Source organism: Podarcis gaigeae, assembly GCF_964106915.1.
Source record: "Podarcis gaigeae genome assembly, chromosome: 16".
Lineage (NCBI taxonomy): Eukaryota > Metazoa > Chordata > Lepidosauria > Squamata > Lacertidae > Podarcis > Podarcis gaigeae.
Window position 1 is genome coordinate 7812998 of NC_139693.1, and position 23028 is coordinate 7836025.

Below are 23028 nucleotides of genomic sequence, written 5' to 3' on the forward strand. Positions count from 1 at the left end.
GCGGGGGGCGTTTCCTAACAATTCTTAGCACTCTTAACTAACTACAATTCCCAGAATTCCTTGGGGGAAGCCAGGACTGTTCATAATGGTCTCTTCTTTCTTTGGCGATCACTCATAGCCAAGTATGATTGTCTTCCATGGACATGGTCTTAACAGTGTGTCCGTAAATGACCGCGGAGGACAATTCTGGATCCACACGTCCTTCCACGGTGGGGAAATAGATTTCCAGACAGGAGTTGATCACTTCTCATTTGTTGTTGTTTATTCGTTTAGCTGTGTCCAACTCGTTGTGACCCCGTGGACCAGAGCACACCAGGCACTCCTGTCTTCCACTGCCTCCCGCAGTTTGGTCAAACTCATGTTGGTAGCTTCAAGAACACTGTCCAACCATCTCGTCCTCTGTCACCCCTTCTCCTTGTGCCCTCAATCTTTCCCAACATCAGGGTCTTATCCAGGGAGTCTTCTCTTCTCATGAGGTGGCCAAAGTATTGGAGCCTTAGCTTCAGGATCTGTCCTTCCAGTGAGCACTCAGGGCTGATTTCCTTAAGAATGGAGAGGTTTGATCTTCTTGCAGTCCATGGGACTCTCCAGAGTCTCCCCCAGCACCAGAATTCAAAAGCATCAATTCAGCCTTCTTTATGGTCCAGCTCTCACTTCCATACATCACTACTGGGAAAACCATAGCTTTGACTATACGGACCTTTGTTGGCAAGGTGATGTCTCTGCTTTTTAAGATGCTGTCTAGGTTTGCCATCGCCTTTCTCCCAAGAAGCAGGCGTCTCTTAATTTCCTGACTGCTGTCACCATCTGCAGTGATCATGGAGCCCAAGAAAGTAAAATCTCTCACTGCCTCCATTTCTTCTATTTGCCAGAAGGTGATGGGCCCAGTGGCCATGATCTTAGTTTTGATAGAGTGATTTAAATGCATGCTGTGAATTGGGTGACCTTGGGGAAGTCCCTGCTGTTTCTTCCAGCCTAGCCTACCTCACAGGGTTCTTGTGAAGATAACAGGGAAACGGCCTCATTGAGCCGCTTTGAGATCTTTAAAGGAAAAGCGGGATATAAATGTGACAATGAACGAAGGAACAAACGCAGCCGAGAGGGAAACCTGTGGCCCTCTGGTTGTTGCTGGACTCCAATTCCCATCAGCCCTCAAACAGCATGTTCAGTGGTCAGGGGTGATGGGAGTTGTAGTCCATCAAGTATCTGCCTTCAAACTGCCAACTGAAAGCTTTTTAAACCCTGTTTTTGGGGCCATTCCATACACAAGACTAGCAATATAAACACCTTTATTCATTATAATGTGACTGTTTGGCAATTTTGGAAAGAGCCACTCCTGCCAACCTGACTCATTCCAGCGTGGCTTGAGGCCTAGTGCAGGCCAGAAGCCCAAAGACTACTGTACTTCTCTCCCTTTTTTGGCTTATTATTATATTTTAATTCATTTTCAGTGCCAAATTTGAGGAGGGCAACAAAGGCGAGGGTGGCCAATAGGGGCCAAAATGCCCTGAGGGAAGAGGACGGAGGCCAATCAGGCCTCCTTCCTCCTCCCCCGCCCCCGCACCTTTATTTTTTTTGCCCGCCGACACATCCATCCATGAGGCGGCCGGTTACCCGGATGTGGCGGCTAAAAAGGGGACCCATTAAAAAGGCGCCCCGCGGGGAACTCCGCCGCCGCTCGTTGGCCTCACGCGACGCCACTCACCCGTCCGGCGGAGCCAATGGGCGCCGCCGGGCGGGAAACCCCCGCACCCGCCTCGCCGGACCATTGGCCCGAGCGCTCGTCGCTCAACCGCGCCGCCCAATGGGCGTCGTAGCTGGCCGTTGGGAGGCGGGCCGTGCCCGGCGGGGCCCGCTGCCCAATCAGAAGCATTGTTTGTGGTGGGTGCCGGCTCCGGCGGCGGCTGCTGGTGGTGGTGTCGGTGGCGCCGCGTCTGCTGTCCGCCGCCAGCCCACCCCTTCCCCTCCCGGCTCCCCGCGCCGCCCTCCGCTCGGCCTGAGGGGCCTCGAACTCCACACGCGAACACCCCGTCAGGTGAGGGGGGAGAATGAAGGGGGCGGGGCTGAGGCGGTGACTGACAGGGGCAGGGCCCTATGGGGGTCCCCAGCGGGGGGGGCCTTCAAATGAGGGGGGGTTGTGGACCAATGGGGGGGGTCAATTCGGATATTAGGGTTGAGGGGTTTTGTCTGCCGCCCTGGGTTGTGAGTGGCCATCCCCGTGCCCTTTGGGTTTGTGGGGGGGGGGATGTGGGGGTGCAATGAGAAAGAGCTTCAGTTTTGGAGGGGGGAGGGGAGGGGTGCCATCTTGAATTTTGCAGCTTAAGGGTGGGTGTCTGCGTGGCGTGATATTGGGGGCGCCACCCACGTGACTGGTGGGGAGGCTGCCCTTTTCAGGGGGTGCCTGTAGGGCCTTCCTTGGATTTTAGGGTTCAGAAGAAAGCAGTCTGGGTTTTCTGGGCGCGAGTGTGTGTGTGTGTGTGTGTGTGTGTGTCGCCTATTGCCAAACAGGAGCTGCTGCACCATCCCTCTGGGGGCTGGGGTCACTTTATTTGTGTTGTGGGGGGGGGATGTCATTTTAAATATTTGGGTTCAGTCTGGGGTCGTCCGTGTGGTTTGGGGGATGCCTTTCAAACGGTCTCTGCTGAAATATGAATTGTGTGGTGGTGGGTGTTTGGAGGAGCCACCCTGGATATTGGGGTTCGGAAGAAGGGGTGTCTGTGGAGCTTTCCTGTTGCAGTGAGGTGAGATGCCGTCAAAGTGGCTTTTGGGCCAGGAGGTGTGTGAGCCCAATGAGGTATTTTTTTTAAGCTGGTGCTATCATGGAAATTGGGGATCTGTCTGGCAAGGTATATGGGGGTGCCATCCACGTGACTTACGAAGCTGGAGGATGGGTGCAGAGGTGGCCTTCCTTTGATGTGTCTGCTGTCATGTGCCCTGGCTTTTGGGGTTCAGAAGAGGGGAGTGTCTGGGGCTCTCCTACTGCAACAGGGAGGGCAAGGTGCCATCCTAACACCCTCAGGGTTGTGGTGGGCGGGAGTGAAGCCTTTTTTTTTTTTTAGGGAGTGCCGTTCTTCATATCGGGGTTCAGGAAGAGATTTATGGACGCTCATTTCTTGTAAGGCATTTACATTACGTTAATATCTTGCAAATATTAAGCTAGGTAGTCAATAGGTCCTAAAAGATTTGGGGAGGCACTCCTTTTGGGGGCAGCTGCCCTGAATATTGAAGTCTGGAAAGTGGGGGGAGGGTGTCTGTGGGGCATAGCTCAGGCAAGCCATGGAGGTTTCTAGTGACAGGGGTATGTATGGGTCACAGGAAAGGGGTGAGTATCCTTCCCCTGCCATCCTGAATATTGGGAGTTCCAAAGCAAAAGAAAGGTGGGGTGGATTATGAAGGCTCGTCTGGTGTGGGGTGAATATGATGCTGTGGATCCAGTTGAGGGCTCTTTTGTGAGGTGTTCTGTCTTGAATATTGGGGCTCAGTAGTGGGTTATGCCATTCTAGTGGATATCCATCTGGGGTTTTATGCGGGTTAGATGGAGGGTTAGGATCTCATTTTACAAAAGCCTGTCATCCTCAGTCATTGATACAGAAGGAGATGCCTGTGGAGATTTATCTATTCTGAAATGTGGGGGTGCTGCTGTGAGGGGGGCTTTGGCTGTGCGAGTCAAATGTGCAGTGGAGCTGTCCCTTTTATTTTTGCGGGGGTGCTTGGGAGATGGGGGCATTTGGTTGAGAGTGGTGCTCTTTTTTCTGGGATGGGAGTAAGTTTTCAACAATAAAGTTACAGGGGACAACCTTAACGAAGGAAGCCTGAAGTGGGGGGGTATTTTGGGGGTGGTACAGCAGAAACTGGGGGCGGTGATGGAGAATCTTTGGAAGATCTTTTTTGGACTGAATGGAAGAAATGGCAGAGATTAAATACTGATGGGGAGTAAAAGCTGTAAAGGAGTTCCTCTTAGGGAAGGTGAGTCTTCAGGGAGTTTTTCTGTGGCGTTACTTGAGGATGGGGGAGAGAAAATGATAAGCCTAGCCTAGCAGAAAGCCCCTGAAGGGTATCTCCTGCTAAGGGGTGACAGCACTGGCAGGGACAGAAGATAAAATGGGGGTGTATACCAGGCCTTAACTGTTAGTTTTCCTGATGGGAGTGGATTGAGGTTTTCTGGTGTATTAAATTGGCATGTCTCGGATCGGTAGACAATGCAAGGATTGCACGGAGCTTGTTTTAATGATGAATTAAACGTGGCACCGAGTCAAGAGGGTGGCAGTTGTCTGTGTGTGGAGTTGGGGTACCTACTTTATAAATTGCAGCCATCCTCTCAGGAGAAGATGTGGGGCTTGTCTGTTGCTCCTTTCCACCTTTGGGGTAGGATGCTTGAAACCCTGAACCCTGCTTTGGATTTGCTGCGGGGGGGGGGGGGGGGAGGGCGAGCCAGAGAAAGCCAATCCACTCTCGTGCCCCCCCTTCACTCCTTTTTCACCTCCAGGCAGGCAGGGGCACGTGGAGAAAGACAAGCCTCTCCCCAAGAGCTTGGGGTGCGTGGTGGGGGGGGGGAGTTTGTCGTCTGTCTAGTCATCACATAATCCTGGGGAAGGGTTTGAAGTTGGGCTGGGGCAGGATCTTTTTTTAAAAAAAAACAAACCAACAACAACAACCTAGGGTTGTCTTCCCTCCCAAATCTGGACTGCATGAGTATCTTAGCCCCCCCCTCCCTACCCCACCACCGGTTTCTCATAGATTTAAGAATTGGGAGGGGGGAGCATGGGACCCCCTTATGCCTTTTCTTCACAGAGCCTAGAGTGAATCTGCTTTCTCCACCCACTTAGCCGCTGCTGGTGCCCCCACTGCCTCCCCTGTGGGTGGTAAGAGCAGGCTACTTGCATCCTTCACATTAAAATAATAATAACGATGAGGGGGAGGGGGACGACTTCTCTCTCTCTCTCTCTCTCTCTCTCTCTCTCTCTCTCTCTCACCCTGGATGCATCCTTCCTAGCCAGTGGGACAGAGGTATGCCCTAAGGATGTTTCCTAACTGGAGAGGCACATGCCGGCACTGAAGAGCCCTGTGGGGACAGCGGGTGATGCGTAGGACTCCTTCTCTCCCCCCCCCTTCTCCTCGGAGAGGACATTTTATTTGGGAGTGTGCTGCTTTCTTGTTCTTCTGCCAGAGTGGAGGGTTAATGCTTCGGAAGCTTTGACCGGAGATGGTGGAATCGACTTTGGGGGCGGGGTGGAGGCGTCGGCGTCGGCGTCTGGACGGAGATGCTGCCTTATTGATCGCCTCCACCTGACGGTCATCACCAGTTGTTTTTTTTTGGGGGGGGGACACAATTCCACTTTCTCCCCCATCCCGCCCAGCTGGGCTAAGGGAAGGTTTTGTCAGCACAGAAAGTGGGTGGGGAAGGGGTCCAGCCCCTCATCTGGGATTGCAGGAGGGGGGGGGAGGACGCATGGTCGTAACAAGCAACCACTTAGCGAGGACAATGGTTATTAAGCATCATGCGCAGCTGATTGGAGGAAACGGAGTCTATTTTTTTGTGTGTTTTGGGGTGGGGTGGGGGCACTGCTTGCAGCTCCGACTTTCTCGGTGTGCCAAGTGGTGGGTGGGGAGGACTCCCCTCCTTTGGAAATTTGGAAATAAAACCCTCCTAGCTTCGATCCTCAAGGCAGATGGGTTTCAAACTGCCTGAGGAAGAAGCCGCTTTGCTGGATATTGGCGCCTTTTTTACTGGAATGCCAGAGCACCACCCTAGCCCAGGGCCACAGTGAGGTGTGTGTGTGTACACCAAATTACTGTGTTGGGCACATAGGTAGGTTCCTGAGCTGGGAGGTTTTTTGGTTTGGCGCTCCCTGGCCCGGAGCCCTTGCGGGACGCCTCCTGATGGAGCCGATGGGAGGAAGGGAAGTTGAACGTTGTCTGTATAAACTGGAAAAACCAATAAAAAAGTTCTGTATTAAAAAACAAACGCATACAGAGTCTGGGCCATTGTGCAAAGCTCTTTAGTTTCCTGCGGCAACAACCTGGTTTTGGAAGATCTCTGGGCATGGCTGCTGAGCCCTCATTGTCATGCCTTGATGCGGTAGAAATCTTATAGCTAGTTCTTCGCTTCTGTCGGATTTGCGCCCGCAAGTTGAGAATTCCTTTCCCCGCCCCATGTGGGTTGCTTAGGACTGGGCTTTGGAACACCTGATTTGTAGGGTTACTGCCATGAAGAGAACAGGATGTAGCCCAGTGTGAAAAAGGGTACCTGTTTTGCATGCAGAAGGTCCCAGGTTACGTCTCTGAATAGGGCTGTGAAAGATCTGTGTCTAAGACCCTGATGTGTAGCTAACATAATAGTGTTATTCAGAAGTTGTTGGACTCCCTGGTCCCAGCAGCCTTGGCTGGGATAGCCAGTACTCAGGCTGCTGAGAGCTGCAGTCCAGTAATTATAAGGCATCATGTTGGTTCCCCCTGGTGTAGAAATTGAGTTTAAAAGAGGATTAGACACATTCACAGAGGATGAGCCTATCAGTGGCTACCATCCACAATGGCTATGTCCCACCTCCCCTCTTTGGCCAGTATACTTTTGAACACCACTTGCTAGAAGCCATAGGAGTGAAGGGTGCTATTGCACTTAGTTCCTGCTTTTTCAGGCTTCTCCTTAGGACATCTGGATCTGTTTGGCCACTGTGGGAACAGGATGCTAGACTAGATGGGCCTGATCCAATAGGGCTCGTCTTAGGTTTTTGATACTGTGCTAGATGGACCGATTCCCTGTGAGGCAACTTCCTGTGTTCCTAATTTAGGTGAAAACCTAGATTTTAAAACTACTTCTCTCCCGCATCCGCCACTTCCCGCCAACCAGTCACGACTGGGATTGGTCCGATGCCAGTGGGCTGGGCCCTTGCTGATCTTTGTTGGTGATTTCTTGCACACAGTTGGCTGGGTCCAGCTCCTAAGGCCTGTGGGCCGGATGTGGCCCAATCGCCTTCTAAATCCAGAATGTAGACGGTCCAGGAATCAGCGTGTTTTTACATGAGTAGAATGTGTCCTTTTATTTAAAAGGCACCTTTGGGTTATTTATGGGGCATAGGAATTCATTCACACACACCCCAAAAAATATAACCCAGCCCACCACATACTCTGAGGGACGGTGGACCGGCCCACAGCTGGAAAAGGTTGCTGACCCCTGGTTCAGCTCAACAATCTGTGATTGGACCCCATGTTGATTTTACTTTTGCTGTTAAAGCAGTTGGAGGGGGTAGGTGGGTGGGCTCCAACCTGATTAGACCAGTGGTGCTGGGGAGCATTTAAGCCTTCTCCTTTAAGCCCTGCCATGCTTTGATTCTCCTTCCAAGATGCTGTCAGTCCCCGGGAACACAATAAGGGTTTCTGGCCCTGATCCTCACTGTTCATCATTCCAGAATGATTTGAGAGGAGGAGCCCTGTCTTAATACAAAGTCAAACCCATCAGTGTTGTCTACTCCAAGGGTGGGGAACCTGTGCTTCCCACCCCCCATTTGCTGCTAGACTACCAGCTCCCTTGAGTCCCAGCCAGCACATTGCCTCAACCATGGTGTCCCAAACTTCTGAGTTCATTGAACCCCTTCAATGAGTCATAATTGAGCCCGAACCCAAATTTTTAGGGATGTGCATGAAATAAAGCCAAGAAATTACAATATACAATTAACATTTATTAATCGCTGGTCATCATTACTGGGAATCATAACACATTAAAAAAGAAATGTCTTATTAAATTCAAAGCTTCCTCGTTGGCAAGGGAAGTGCACTCTGTGCATGCTCATGACCTTTGTTCTGAGGCTATTTTCGCGCAATATATCATTAACATCTTTCCCACTCCTAAGCTGTTTTCAGGCTCTTAAGTTTTTTTATTCCCCCACCTCACAATCCCATCAACCCCAGGGGGTCAGTATTGACCTCTTTGAGAAACCCTGGCCTGGCCAATGGTCAGGGGTTATAGAGTTCCAAGGGAAGCACAACATAAGAAGTCAGGCCATTGGTCCATCTAGCTTAGCATTGCCTGCACTGACTGGCAGCGACCCCAGGATTTCAAACTGGGGACTCTCCCATCCCTACATGGAGATACCAGAGATTGAATCTGTGACCTCCAGCATACAGTGCAGTTTCTCTGCCATTCCCCAAAGATTTCCTGTTCTACTCACACACAATTTATGCAGTGCATCCACAAAATTGGGGTGCTGTTCTCAGTGCCAATGCCTCTAGATGCTATGAGGATTAACCACAGAGAAGTGCTTTGCTGGTGAATTGGGAAGGCCCAGAAAGCAATAGAAATTTCTGAAAGTGGGTCTCTTTTGCCCCCAGAAATTGTTGGGGAGGGCGAACTTTGGAGAAAATTTTTTGACAAGGCTATGAATGGCTTTTCCTCTGAATGCCTGAATACCCCTTCTTCCCATTCTGCAGTGTGGAGATGCAGTCAGATACTTAAATGTTCCCACAAGCTGCCTTTCCTGTTTCCATAGAATATGATGCAATTCCAAGCTCTTCAAAACATTTGTAGAGCTCAGCTTGCTAGGCAGTAGAAAAAGGGGGGGGTTACCCATGTAACCTCTCTTTCCCCTCCTGACTGGTTTTCAATGGGGTGGGGGCACCCATATTTAGCCTGCAGGTGCCAGAGCATCAGCAAAGGGTGATCAAAGTCAAACCTACCACGTGGGCATGGTGACAATAAAATGGATGGGGAGAATCATGTCCTACCCCTCAAATTCCGTTGGAGGAAGTGCATAATTTTTTTGTTTCATTTTTAAACTCCATTTAAATTCCATTCATTTCAGAGGCCATTAAATACCCGGACAAAAAGAACAGCTTTGTCCAGATGGCTAACTGCTAGCAAAGTAGACATCTGATCAGTAGATATGCAGAAAGTCCTTGTGGTGAGCACAGTCCATTAAGAGCACCCCATCAATTTGTTCCCTATAAAAGGACTCTCTTAAATTTGCTTTTTCCACCATCTGTTGTTCTATTCCCTTTCTTTCTGCCTTAGGTGGGGGTTGTTCTTAACCTCCTTGCTCATAACATAGGCACCCTGGTTCTAACAGCAGAGAGCGTCACAGCACTTTCACTGGGGTCTCCAGCCTTCTTAAGCCCATGGGTATGTCTTGGATGTTTTAAGTGAGTGCCATGGGTGCCACACAAAGCCTGTTCCCTTCTCTCCCGCTTCCCAAGGATAGTGCCCCCCACTTCCAAGAGATAGAAAATGCACATACCCTCCCTTCACTTCCCCAAGAGATCTGAGTAAAAGTCAGATCTGATAGAATTAACCCAAGCCTTGAAAAGCACACAGAGCTGAAAGAGGAAGTGGGGAAGGACGTCACTCATCCAGCTTCCTCTTTCAGCTATGTACTTTTTAAGGGAGATGATGGGAACCACCCACACTACCTGATGACCTAGGGGGCAGTGATTAGTGGGGGGAGGCTCAGAGGGTTTGCCAGCACAATGGGAGGGCCTCAAGGCCACCATTGCACCCATGGGCACCACGCTGACAACCCCCTAAGACACTGTGGACCACAAAGCTATAATAATGAAAATATTTCAGGCTTTATTCCAAATGTAGAGACACAGGCAAGAGTTATACCAAAGGCTTGGGAAAAGCTTCTAGCTATCAAGTCTTAAAAAACATAGAAGCTGTTGTGTGACCCTCTTTCCATGTCCAAAAAGGTGGGTGGGAAATTGAACTGCCTGCTGTTCCTGATGGGGTGGAACTAGTGGGGCTTCCCAAAGCTTTTTGATGGCCATCAAAGACATGGGGGTCCTTTGCTTCAGCCCATTGTGGCCAGCATTGATGGCTCATATTACCACCACCCACCTGCAGGTAGCCTGTAGTGCGGGGAATTGATCAAGGGGCAGGTGCATTATTATTTATATCCCGTCTTTCCTCCAAGGAGGTCAAGGTGGCATGCATTGTCCTTCCGTTTCATCCTCCACAACCCTGTGAGGTTGCTTAGGCTGAGAGGCGGTGACTGGCCAAAGGGCGTGCCCACTGAGGACCTCATGGCTGAATATGGATTTGAACCCTGGTCTGCCTCGTCTGACACTCTAACCACTCAGGAATTTGGGGATCTCGCCCCTGCCCCCAGCCCCTTTACAAAGAGCATAGTACCAACATCAGGATCAAAAGCACCTCCTCCAAGGGTGGGGTCAAAGGGGAAGATGAACATGTTGATCTTGTCGAAGCGAATGGAAGGCAGATATTTCTCTCTCTTTTTAGCTGAGGATGACAAGCTGTGCCTGGGCAGAAAAAGGGGGCTCCAGTGAAGGTGTCTGGAGAGAGCAAAGGGGAGGAAAAGTGCAGAATGACCCTTTTAACTGCACCATCCCTCGTTTTACTGAGGAGGGGTCTCATAGCAATGGCAGCTGTGCCTCCATGTGCAAATACCACAACATGTACACCTTATTTAAAAAGTACGGGCACGCCTTTAAAATGCTATATATTTTTTAGGATATTAAGACAGAAATGTGCCTCCAATTAACTATCAGTAGTTTGAGAAACAGTGTTGGGCTTTTGACTTAGGAGATGGGCCCCCACCTTTAAATCACACTTCTTCTCAAGGTCCCCTGTCCATTTCTCCTTCTTTTAGTCAAGTGGGGGAATTCAGGCCCTGGAGCCAATTGCAGCCCAGCCCAACTTCACTGCCTGGACCTTGGGACTCTCCTCAGGTTGCTCACTCCCGACTCCTCCCCTCCTGCCCCCGAGTGTTTTTGTCTCACTGGAATGTGCCCTTGAACTCTGATAATGCTTCTTGCTTGCCTGCATAGAGGATTAGAGAGGGGTATGTGTGTAGAAACAAGCCAACTGTAAGAAGGTAAAATTTAAATTTATTGCTCCTCCCACTTTTGCCCCTGGCGCTGCCCACCACTGGAACTCAGCCTGAAAAGGGTTCCCCCACCCCTGGGCTAAGTTTTGGGAAATCTCAGGTACCCAGTTAACTAGGGTCTCCCCCCCCCCCCCCCGATCCTGCCTTTCTAGCAAACTTGGGGTTATTTTTCTCCTAGCTTCATTTGGAGCCAGCTTCTAAAAATTTCCTACTGACGGCTTTAAAAATTTGAAGTTGTTTCCCGGCCCTTGCTCTTTGTCCTTGCCAATAAAATACTAACTTTGCTCTTTTGGTAACAAGGCACATTCTGTGAAGTCGGTAGACATTTGCCAGATTTGGAAAGCATTCAGAGTGTGGAACTGGGTGGTGCGTGTCTGTTTGTTTTAGGCCGGGAAAGCTTTAGGCCAGTGTTTCCCAAATGTCTTAACCAGCCTAACTTTTTAAAGAAATAGTTGTCAAACAGTAGCCTTCCATTAACATGGGTGTAGGGAACCTTTGACCCTCCATATGTTGCTGAACTACAGCTCCCATCAGACCCAGCAATGGCATGGGGTGATGGGAGTTGTAGTTCTCCAGCATCCAGAGGGCCAAAGTTTCACCACACTTTTAAGTTCTGTTGCGTCAAAAATGGTGTATGTTTGTTCACTGTTTCTCCAGAGGGCAGGACTAGCACCAGTGGCAGTGAGGCTGCATAGGATACATGTATCTATGAGTCTGGACTGTTGATGACTTGACAAAACTAAACCAGTTCCCCACCACACCAAAAAATGTGTGTTAGAAAGAAGAATTGAAGCATGTTCAACCTCCTCTGTCAGAGTCATTACGTGCCTCTGAATGCCAGGTCCTGGGAATCGCAAGTGGAGAAGAGTTGCTGTTGCACTCGGGTCCTGCATGCAAGCTTCCCATCAGGGCATTTTGTTGGCCACTGTGGGAACAGGATACAGCAGGGCTCTTCTTACTGTATGTTCTTAACTTCATTCTTACTAAACTACCAATTTTATGTGCCATGCAGACATTCCCCACTGTTCCAGTTCTGAAGTGGCATAGTCAAAACACAGGTATTTATCACCCCACTGAGAACTAAGATGCTAAGTGGAACAATGTAGAGCTACCTTTGGTTAACAGCTAATTAGACCAAAGGCAGCCACAGGGTAATCTCCGCTACCACCTCCCCCCAAAAAATGATTTGAAAGAAGGAGTCTGTTTTAGCCAATAAAATAGTTTCTGCTTCAGAAGGTGGTAGGCATTCAGACTACAAAGATTGTCAGGAGAGTTGCCATTGCAACCTACGAGGATCCTGTTTTGAGCAGGGAGTCAGACCAGATGAGCTCTTAGGCTCCTTCTAGTCTTCTGGCATGCTTTTATTTTTCACAAAGTTACAACCCATCCTGGGACATTATGGTGAAGGGCAGTGAAGAAATCTGATAAATAGTAATACTAGTAGCCCCCGAACCCAGGGCAGCAACTCATACAGAGCAGTGATGGGAAAACCTCCTCTGTGGGTGAGGTTCCTTGAGTTTTTCTCTCTCTCCCCGCACCGTAATTTGACTTATTTCTCTTGATTGGTCATTGATCCCACTGCACACTTTTGAAATTTACTACAGCAGAGCAAGTTCACATGGCAACTCCTGTCCCCCCCCCCAAAAAAAGAGACCCCCCCCAGCTGTTTCTCCACTTGCTTCCTTTCCTGCTCCTTTGTTAGGCTCATTTATGTCACTCGGTGGCACCCATCAACCAGCCACTCGGGGCGGCTCAGCCTGCAGAGTCTCAGTTGGCGGTATTGAATCCTGCTTCCGAGAGGAGCGCGGACGACATTAAGTGAGATGGATAACTGGGAACTGTTCGGGAGACAAGATTTTTACTGCTGACTAGCTCTCTCTCCCTCTCCCTCTCTCTCGCTTTGAACGGTTTGCTTGTTGGGGTTTCCATCCTCTCTTCTCTCCCCCACCCCTTACAGCCTCAGTCTTGTTTGTATGAGTAACAAGATAATTTCACTTTAATGAATTATAAAACTTGTTTCACTGCAGTGGGTCTTCGTTTTTCCCCACCCACCCTCTTCTCGCTGCCACAGATTTACTGTTTGGGAGTGGAACAGTATTAAGTCAGATCTCATTCCACTTGTTTCTAAAGGCCACAATTCCCTGGCTGGTATGTGCAGTGGGAGCTCCTGTGAGATATTTCACTTGGATGAAGGGATGCTTGCTAGGAGAGAAGGTTGGGGTGTGAAAGAGAGTTTGTCGGCCCTTAGCAAGGATTGGGGCTCAGGCCACCAGAGCCTGGAGGGTTGGCGGGGGGGGGGGGAGCAGAAGGAGGTACATGGTCCTCATCCAGGCAGGTCTCAAGCTCTAGAGAAGGGATGGGGAACCTTTTCCAGCTCGGGGGCCGCATTCCCTTCTTGGCAAGATATTGAGGGCCACTTTCTAGTGGTGGGCAGGACCAGAGGCAAACGTGGGCAAAACAGGGAATGAAAATTTTCCTTTTGTGTAGTAGACTACTACACACACACTTCATTCATACAACTACAGTGGTACCTTGGGTTAAGTACTTAATTCGTTCCGGAGGTCTGTTCTTAACCTGAAACTGTTCTTAACCTGAAGCACCACTTTAGCTAATGGGGCCTCCTGCTGCCACCGCACCGCCGGAGCACAATTTCTGTTCTCATCCTGAAGCAAAGTTCTTAACCTGAGGTTCTATTGCTGGGTTAGCAGAGTCTGTAACCTGAAGCGTATGTAACCCAAGGTACCACTGTACTGTTATCAGAATTCAAGGACAGAGGGTAGAACCTAGCAGAGTCCCAAGAGCCCACACAGAGAGGCTTGGAGGGTCGGTCGTATTTGGCCCCCGGGCCTCAGGTTCCCCACCTTAGATGTCACAAAAGCTGTTGTGGCTGTTTCAACAGATGTCCTTCCAAGGTTACATAGTGAAACTAGCTGCCACCCCATTTGCTGCCTAGCAACCCAAAGCCAGGTAATCCCAGATCTTACAGTTCTTGGGATATATCATATCGGCACTGGGACAGCCTGAGAACGATGACGCATGTCCTTTCCCTAGGTCTTAGTTGCTGGTGGATATTACTTGAATATTTGATAATATCCGAGTAGCCCATTTTTTTTGCAGGAGCGGGATTGGTAAAATGCCAATCCACTCTGGGACTGGGCAGCCATAAGATTGCCCAGTCTCCTAACCCAAAGGCTTTGTGAGCAACTTCCCTTCTCGGACATAAAATCCCTCCCCCCTTGCATTTTTAAGAGCTAACTGTGGTTAGCGTTAACATGTGCACCAATCTCAACACCAACCATGGTCAGTTGCAAATTTAAAGATGGAACCAGGTTTGCAAACTCTTGGTTTGAACTTAACCACAGCTAAGACAAATTGTGCCCATGGAATGCCAACCATGGCTAGCTCTGAAAAGGGTAGTTGTTTTACACATGAGAGAAGAAAGGGCATTAAAAAGAGAGTGTGAGCCCAAGGGATGCTGCTTATATTCCCTAAGTACAGTTGGGTCAGCCTTGCATTAAGCACATACCTGTTAGCCAGGGGCAACAAAGGATTGTATGCAGGCGAGCGAGTCAGCTGGTGGAAGATGACTCTGGTGCTCTGCCCCTCCTCTGTGCTAGCATAGAAACCAAGGCCACATCCGCGCCAAACAGTTAAAGCGCTGTGATACCACTTTAAACATTCATGGCTACCCCCAAAGAATCCTGGGAGCTGTAGTATATTAAGGGTGCCAAGAGTTGTTAGGAAACCTCTATTTCTCTTGTAGAGTTACAATTCCCAGAGTTCCCTGTGGAAAAGAGGGAAATGTAGCTCTGGGAAGGGGACTCCTAACAACTCTCAGAACACGTAACAAACAGCAGCTCCCAGAATCCTTTTGGGGGAAGCCGTGACTGTTTAAAGTGGTATCATACTACTTCAAATGTATGGCACAGATGTGGCCTTAAGTCACGTCCATTGGTGTCAATGGATATACTCTGTGCATGACTTAGTTGGAGACAACCCAAGGATTTTCAGCTCGGTTCCACTAGAGTGCAGGAAAGGCACAGAATATCAGCTTTTAATTTCAGTTTTTTATAGCTCTTGTGGGCTTATTTACAAGGCTGGGTTAGGGGACCAGACTGTGTCGTCTACGATCGGCCTTGGCGGTTCCAAAAGCCCTCTTTAAAAGTTTCCTGTTTTCATCCCTCAAAACTTGGCTTCTCTTCTTGAAGTTGTACACAGAGTTGCAGTGCTTTGATTTTGGCAAATCTGGAGGCCGACTGTATGGAGACGCTGTTCAGTTACATTCTTCAGACCATCTTAAATTGTCTCGGGAAGCGGTGCAGGTATAGATGGCTACTACATCTGTTTGCTTTGGTGTTTTTTTAAAAAAAAGATAATTGGGAAGCTTCTGCCGTCTTTTTTTTTTTTTTTTTTTTTTTGCCACAAGCAAACTCCTCGCCCGCATTCGGAATGAGGGCGGCTGTAGCGCGCTTCCCAATTTTTCCTCCTTTTTGGAAGAAGAAAATCCATCTGTTCCGGATGCTGGCACTCAAAATGGTTGCCTGGAAATGGGCTCCCCTCCTTTCCCCCCCCCCCCCACTGAACAAGACCAAATCGATTACGTATCTTTCTTCCGCCACACACACACACACACACACACCCCTTTTCACCTCTCTCCCTGAGTCATTCTCTAACTCAGGCAAGTCTCCCATCCTAATTCAATCAGGGGCGGAGTGTGTGGGGGAGCAGACTTCACAGCGGTAAAATACTTGAGGGCCTTCTTTTTTCAATAGCTTATTGTTCAGGTTTTCTCGACCATTATGGGGAAACAAACAGCCACAAGGGGGGCGGGAATCTGGGCATTCAAATGGGTGCTACCCAAGAGAGGTGGGAGAGAATACCTCACATTCCTATGTTTCAGAATCAAATTCTCAAGGCACCTGGGTTTGGGGCTCTTTCCCTCCCCGCTCCCTTTCTTTCTTTCAGCCCAGGTGTCTGGTATACCTACCAGTTTGGCAGTATGGTTGGGTGACAGAGCTCCATCAGTGCACAGAAAAGTCACAGAATGCCAGTTCTGCAGTTTTACTTTGATTTTTTAAGAAGAAGAAGAGTTTGGATTTGATATCCCGCCTTTCACTCCCTTTAAGGAGTCTCAAAGCGGCTAACATTCTCCTTTCCCTTCCTCCCCCACAACAAACACCCTGTGAGGTGAGTGGGGCTGAGAGACTTCAAGGAAGTGTGACTGGCCCAAGGTCACCCAGCAGCTGCATGTGGAGGAGCGGAGACGCGAACCCGGTTACCCAGGATTACGAGACTACCGCTCTTAACCACTACACCACACTGGCTCTCTAGGCCTTATGGCTGCAGAGGTAGACTTGATTGTGTGTGAGCAACACCAGCAGAAGCCTCAGGCTTCCCCTATTCCAAAAGTGCCTGAATAAAGGTTGTATCCAACTAAGTCTTACTCAGACCCATCAATATCAATTGACATAAACGGGGCACTTTCACACGGCTGTAACAGCACTTTAAACAGTCCCTGAAGAATCCTGGGAACTGTAGTTTGTTAAGGGTGCTGAGAGTTCTTAGGAGACACCCATTTCCCTCATAGAGCTACAATTCCCAGAATGCACTGTGAAGAGTGATTGATTGTTAAACCACTCTGGGAACTGTAGCTCTGGGAGGGCAATAAGGGTCTCCAAACAACTCTTGTCACCCGTAACAAACTATAGCTTCCAGGATTCTTTGGGGTAACTCATGACTGTTTAAAAAGACATCATGGGTCTTGACGTATATATCGATCAATCTCCTTTACAGTGGGTTACGGTGGGGATCCGTTCAGGAGGCCACAACGCAACCGAAAGCAGTGAGTCTGTGCATGTGTGTGCGCAATTTAGCGCTTCTGCACATGCACAAACAGTGCGAACCTGGAATAGCCCGTTCCGGTACTTCCGGGTTTACGCCGGTCTCAAGTCGAGGGTGACATAAGCTGGAGGCAACGTAACCTGAGGCTCCACTGTATTGGCATAGAAAAAGTACATCATATACATGGATCTTGACATATACAGGATGTGTATATGGCCTTTGTCAAGTCCATTGATACCAATGATTCTACTCTGAATAAGATGTAGTTGGAGACAACCTGAGGATTTTTTGCTCAGTTTTACCAGAGTGCAGGAAAGTCACAGAATATCATATTTTAATTTCATTTTAAAAAGTTTCTAACCCTCAGGCCTTCAAATACAGGCTTGGACGTGTGTGTGAAATGCCTGCCTAAACCTCAAGCTTCCCCAAAGGGTGGCCACATAAGATTTTCCAGCTATTGGCAGAGTTTTAAAAAAAGGTAAAGGTAAAGGACCCCTGACAGTTAGTCCAGTCACAGACGACTCTGGGGTTGCGGCGCTCATCTCGCTTTACAGGCCAAGGGAGCTGGCGTTTGTCTGCAGAGTACCTCATATGAATGTTTTAATAACTCCCCTCCCTCAATATCTAATAGTAGCAGTGCTAATTATATGCAAGTAAGCATGGAAACAGACATCATTTTATGCAGGTTGCAGAATTAAGGCTTCCTGAGCACAGAATTTGGATTGCCTTGTATTGCCTTTAGTTTGTGTTTATGCACACAGGCATGCATAACTTCAGTACTAAGTAAAGTACCTGCAACCTGTTCTTAGTGCAGAGAGACTCTTTCAGGGAATGTAATTATGTAAAGTGCACTACAACGGGAAGGTGCCCATTAAGAACACAAGAGCCCTGCTGGATCAGAACCAGTAGCCCTTCTAACCCAGGATCTGGCCTCCCATAGTGGGCAGCCAGATGCTGCTGGAAGCAGAGCAGTGAAGATGATAGCTGGCCCCCATTTCCTCCTAGCCTCTGGTATTTGGAGAGAGAGTGCTTCTGATCCCAGAGTTCCATTTAACTATCACTCCCTCTAATAGCAAACTTGGGATGCTGAGTGTTGATGGCTTTGTGGTCAATATGAAGTGACTGAGTAACTAGAGGGGAGGACCACAGAATGGTGAGTATCTCCTGGCAGGGGTTGGGAAATGGAAACCAAGAGGGTAGAGGATTGGAATTAGAGTGTCCTGGAAGACATCGTGGTGGGCACCTGAACAGGAGCACTCCATACTGCAACATTTTGTTGCAGCTCCAACTTATCATTGAGACTAGCCATTGGCAGAGTTCTCCATTCATTTGTCCTATCCCTGTTTAAAATCAGAGGCTATCACCACATCTTTTGCCAGGGAGCTCCATCAGCTAATTCCATACTGTTAGAAGAAGTGCTTTCTTTTGTCTGTCCTGAAGCTGCTAAATGATGGATTTCAGTGAGCCACTCTGAGCGTTATACAAGCTTTTCTTGAGCCCCGTCTGGAATATTTAAACCAGTCTTACAAATAAGAAAGTCTTGATGCTCACAATGGTTGTTGTGTTTGTTTTTAATAGCTGCCCTGCATTGTGTTATTAAAGGGGGGGGGGGAGAGATCCAAGGTTTTAATGAGGTCTCCCTACCTGTTGCCCGGAGGCAAGTCTGACTCACCATAGGCGAGTGAGCTACTTGCAAACTTTGCGTTGGTTGACTGGGATATTCTTGAAGAAATCTTTCTAAAGAGACCTTAATTTCCCTTTTTTAAAAACTAACAACCTCAAGCTGCATGTTTGCTATGAAACTACAGCATCCATAAATCCATGTACCTTTAAAACAGGCGTGTCCAACAGGTAGATCGTGATCTACCGATAGATCACTGAACGTCTGAGGTAGATCACTGGTACATCACTGGCTCCCCCCCCCCCCAAAGAAGCTCAACAACTTTGGCTCCCCTAAAAAATCTCAACTTTTGTGCCCTGCACCCCTAAAAAACGGGCCTTTGTCCTTTTCCTTCCCAAAAGAAGGTCAACAACTTTGACCTGAACCCCCCAAAAGGGGGGTAGATCACTCCCAGTTTTTAACTGTGTGAGTAGATCGCAGTCTCTTGGGAGTTGGCCACCCCTGCTTTAAAAGAATGGGAATGGAGTCTGCTTTTTTCCTTCCCTGGTTTTTCCCTTTGCTTGCCCTCCCCCTTTTTCCTCACCAGAGCTTCTCCTCACCAGCCACACCACATTCCTTCATAAACCTTAACACCTTAGAAACAAGAGTGAATTATACAAATTAAATGTAATTGACTTGATTTGCATAGTTCTAAGTAGAAAATTTGGAGTGCGTGGAGTGGGAGAGTTAGGATTTCTGAGAATTCCAGTGTGAAACGGACCTGATTTGCACCCCCAAGACTAAAGTGTGGATTGGAACATAACTTTACCCTTGCCCGAATTTTGTGATGCAATTCTCGGCTTAAAAAACAAAACGGCCAGGAATGCTTTCAAAATGCGTATATTGAGATAAAACCCATTTAGAAATGTGCCCATTGAAATGAACGATGCAAAATTTAGTGGCAAAAAAGGTTATTTAAATTTGTGTTTGAACTTGTACTCTAAACATGAATTTTATTGGAGTTTTCTACAAATAAAATTTACCGATTAACGTGAAGTCTGAACTGGGCTTAAAAAAGAAGCGTGTGTCCGGTAGGCCAGGACTGCAGAGAGACTGATCCATCCATCCATCCCTAGAGGGGAATACACCCTGCCCTCTGCATAATTACCCATTAATTACCTTCCTTGTTTCTGTTGTGGGCCAGATTGGGCCACTTTTCCTAATAAGCTCAGCTTGGTTGGCGCCAGGCTAGAAATTCTACAGTGATTATCAGTTTGAATTAGGGCCACATCGTTTTAGTTAGTTAAGACTAATCATTTGAAAACATCTTTTGATCAACCAAAAAGCTCTTCCGGTTAATAAGCAGGCAGGGTGAAACCACTGCCCCACAGGCTCAAAGGCAGTCTCCCTCCAAGTACCATTCATTGGGGAACAAACAGAGCCGCTCTTTGCTGTGCTAGAGGGCTTCCCACTGTTGGCATCTGGAGGGCCACCGTTGCTCTGTCTTCACCAGTAAACAGGACCCAGCATGATGAAAGGGCTGGATTCTGTGGGACTCATCAAGCAAGATACCATTTTTGGCACAGATGTTCCTGCAAACTGGGGTCATCTAGCGTGCTGTTAGCAACCTTCCCAACAGTGTCCCAAAACTGACAATTTTGCTATCATGTATGTTGATGGCTGCCATATTCCTCTACAGAGGAAAGAGAACCGGGGGGGGGGGCAGTTTTGGTACATGGTGGCATCTTGGCCAACCATCCCTTGTCTTGGATCAGCCTTTAGCAGCAGGCATCCCTGGGGTGGACAGAAGTCAAGCTGCTCATGCGTTCCCAGCTGGGGGTGCGCAAGAAATTCAATCCAGGTTGGGTTTTGAGGCGAGCTTGCGTAATTTGCACTGTCCGAAACAACATGAGAACCAAAGGACACAGCCGTCCTCTGAAATCCACACTTCGACGAATTTTGCAGTGCACTTCTCCAGCCTAGCAGCCCAGAAATGCAGGCCCTGGGGTTAAGGCATGAATGAAAATTCATATATCATTGAAAACGCCATTTCATAATGCATTATGTTAAAGGAAATTATTTGCTGGTGGGGGGACGGGGACGTTAGGCAAAATCAGCATATAGTAGGCATGTCTATTAGGAGAAATTCGCACTCAGTTACTGATGAATTTTCAGGAGGACCATTTTCTTTGAAAAATCACAAACTGATTGGGGGGGGGCCTCACAAACTGAACTGAACTCGAGAAATGAGAAATGAAATGGGACAACTTTGCCCATCCCTACTCCCGTGTTGAGGGCAGCTTGCGTTGGGGATCATGCTGGTGGGAAGGGGACTCAGCTGTTGGAGTCAGCCATGGTAGTACATGTGTTGCATTGCTACCTGCTGCAGTAGAAAGCTCCTGCCCATTTACACACACACATTTGTGCATTTGCTTGCTTGGAAACATTTACTTTGGGGTGAGCCACCAGGCGCTTTGAATGCACAGCCTCTGAGTTTGGATTAGTCTGGACATATTTGTGATTGAACCTTGTGAGGGTGGGAGGCTGGTGGCTTATCTACCATGGATAAAATCTCTTCAACATAGAACAGATGTGGGGAACCTTTCACCTTCTAGAAGTTGCTGAACTATGACTTCCATCATCCCTCACCATTGCCCATGGGTGTAGGGGCTGGTGGGAGTTGTAGTTCAGCAATGTCCCGAAAACCTAAAGTTCCCCCACAGTTGACGGAGAAACAAGGAAAAAAGACCTGAGCAACCTGTAGGCTGAACTTTGGGTACTAAATTGAAAGCCGCCATGAATCTCAAGATGGTATGGTAAGCATGCTGCTCTGTCTTTACAACTCTATGGTGAAAGGCTGATATTCCTGGCATAATGCCATTAGAGTGCCAGCCACTTCCATTTAATACCCAAAGTGCTCCTAAGGACTGGACTGGGACTAGGCCCTTGGCTTTCCACCCTGACCAATGGCCCAGATAGACCCGGTCAATGGTAGGTTGACAAAGAGTCTGGCCAATCAGACAGGGCATGTTGATCAGATTTCCTGGTTTGTTTGCTCTGTTTGCATTTGGGCATGTGGAAGCCTTGGGGAAAGAGATGTGTCTGTCGGAGCACTCATCACTGCAATCATTCTTCCAATAGCACCTGCTGAGGGCAGGCTGCCTCGGAGCATTGGAGCCTAGCAGCAAAAATTGGTTCAGAGACCATCAGACAGAGCGGGTTGCCCAATGGCCGAAACCAGTCTTGGAGGCGGCCCGGGAAAGTTTGAGCTGAGGAGGTTATCTTGGTTAGCATGTCTACATGGCTTTCCGGCCTACCTCGCGTGGCCTTGTAGCAAGAACCAAGAGTGTGCTGACCTTGACACTTTTAGCACTTAGGTCGTCATAGTTGGCCTTGGGTTGGAAGATGGCATCTGCGGCTCACAGCTGACAAGGCGTTTTGCAACAGCAGATTTCGGAGGCAGGTTTTTGACCCATCATACTCAACTGAGCACCCGTGACACATCTTGTGACCAGTATACAGCTGTGAGGGGTGAATGAGAGTGCCAAGGCTTCTCCCTTACTTGAGTTCTCTTTCAGCCTCTCACAATATTGCGCACCTTTTTCTTTTTCTTTTCTTTTTTTTTACAATAATAGGCTGTGCATTGGTTAGACCTTCCTGTTTTCGCTTGATTCCCCTCTTCACGAGATGTTCTACCTTGGGTGCTTCAGGTCAAAGGTGCCTCCCGACGGGACATCTTTTTTTAAAAAACCAGCCAGCCAACCCACACCCACCCAGGGAACTTATTCTCAGCAGCTAAATGGTTAAAAGACCCTTGGAAGCCAATGCTTATGAATGAGAGAGGCAAAGTTTGGCCAGGTGCCAGGATACGCTTTAAGGAGTGGGGGCAACCCAGCGAGAGCGTGAGAGAGACCTGATGATGGGATCCTTGCGAGGGGGGAGGCAGGGAGGGGAAGAGGGGGCGCCCGCACAAGCCACGCAGCTGACTGCCTCCGATGCCACGACCAACTTAATTTTTATATTTATTTATTTATTTCTTAAGCGATAATTCCATGTCCTGAGGTTACAAACCGGCTGCAACTGGTTTTATTTTTTTTCTTCTCTCCCCTTCCCTTCCCCTGCCCCCGCTAAGCATCATGGGTAAAAGTAAGCATCCCCCCCTTTTCTTTTGTTTAATATAACGGCACCACAGATGATTGGCAGGGACGTGCCCGTTCCACGACTGGGCTCCGGCAGGTCCCTGGAGGGGGATGGCACGCCGCGGCCGTCCATGTTCCACCGAGGGGGCTTCTGGTGAAAAAGCACCCTGGCTTTCCCCCCTACCCTCCTCGCGGGCTGGCGAACCCACTCCCCCTCCATCCGTCTGTCTCTCCCCTCCTCTTGACAAGTCAGGGAGGGAGTGGGAACACGCTACCTGTAAGTATATTCCTCCCTTTTTTTCCTTTTTTTTTTTAAACTGCCTTTAAAAAAAAAAATCTCTTTTTAAAATTATTATTCAAACAAAAGGTTCTTTAGGGATTAGCTAAGTCCTTTTCTCCCCAAAAAAATTTCATCGCTCTCGAACGTCGGGTTTTGTATTTTTATTTATTATTTTATTTATTTATTTTTAAAAACACCCTTACTGTCTTGTCTAAATGCGATCATGGATTAATTCATTGATTTTTGGCTTTCGCCCTCCCTGCCCCCCCTTTTTTTCCACATGGCTACCGGTCTGGAGCGACAGAGGAAGAATATATTTTGTGCTGGGGGTGG

The 23028-nt window shown here is 48.5% G+C and overlaps 1 protein-coding gene across 8 annotated transcripts in view; it reads left to right on the plus strand.

The window, feature by feature from the left end:
• The first annotated feature begins 1805 nt into the window (after window positions 1-1805).
• Window positions 1806-23028, plus strand: part of GATAD2B (GATA zinc finger domain containing 2B) — a 65742-nt gene continuing 44519 nt past the window's right edge. For 2 of the 8 annotated variants that reach the window (XM_083715770.1, XM_083715772.1), the window contains exon 1: window positions 1876-2035. Coding sequence is in view for 2 of the 8 variants with exons in the window: in XM_083715764.1 (XP_083571890.1) it covers window positions 3099-3115 (17 nt within the window). In the remaining 6 variants the exon portion in view is untranslated. Of the gene's footprint in view, window positions 2036-3064; window positions 3116-22410; window positions 22693-23028 lie in introns of those variants that run through there. The other 6 variants (XM_083715764.1, XM_083715767.1, XM_083715768.1 and 3 more) reach the window with 5 other exon arrangements.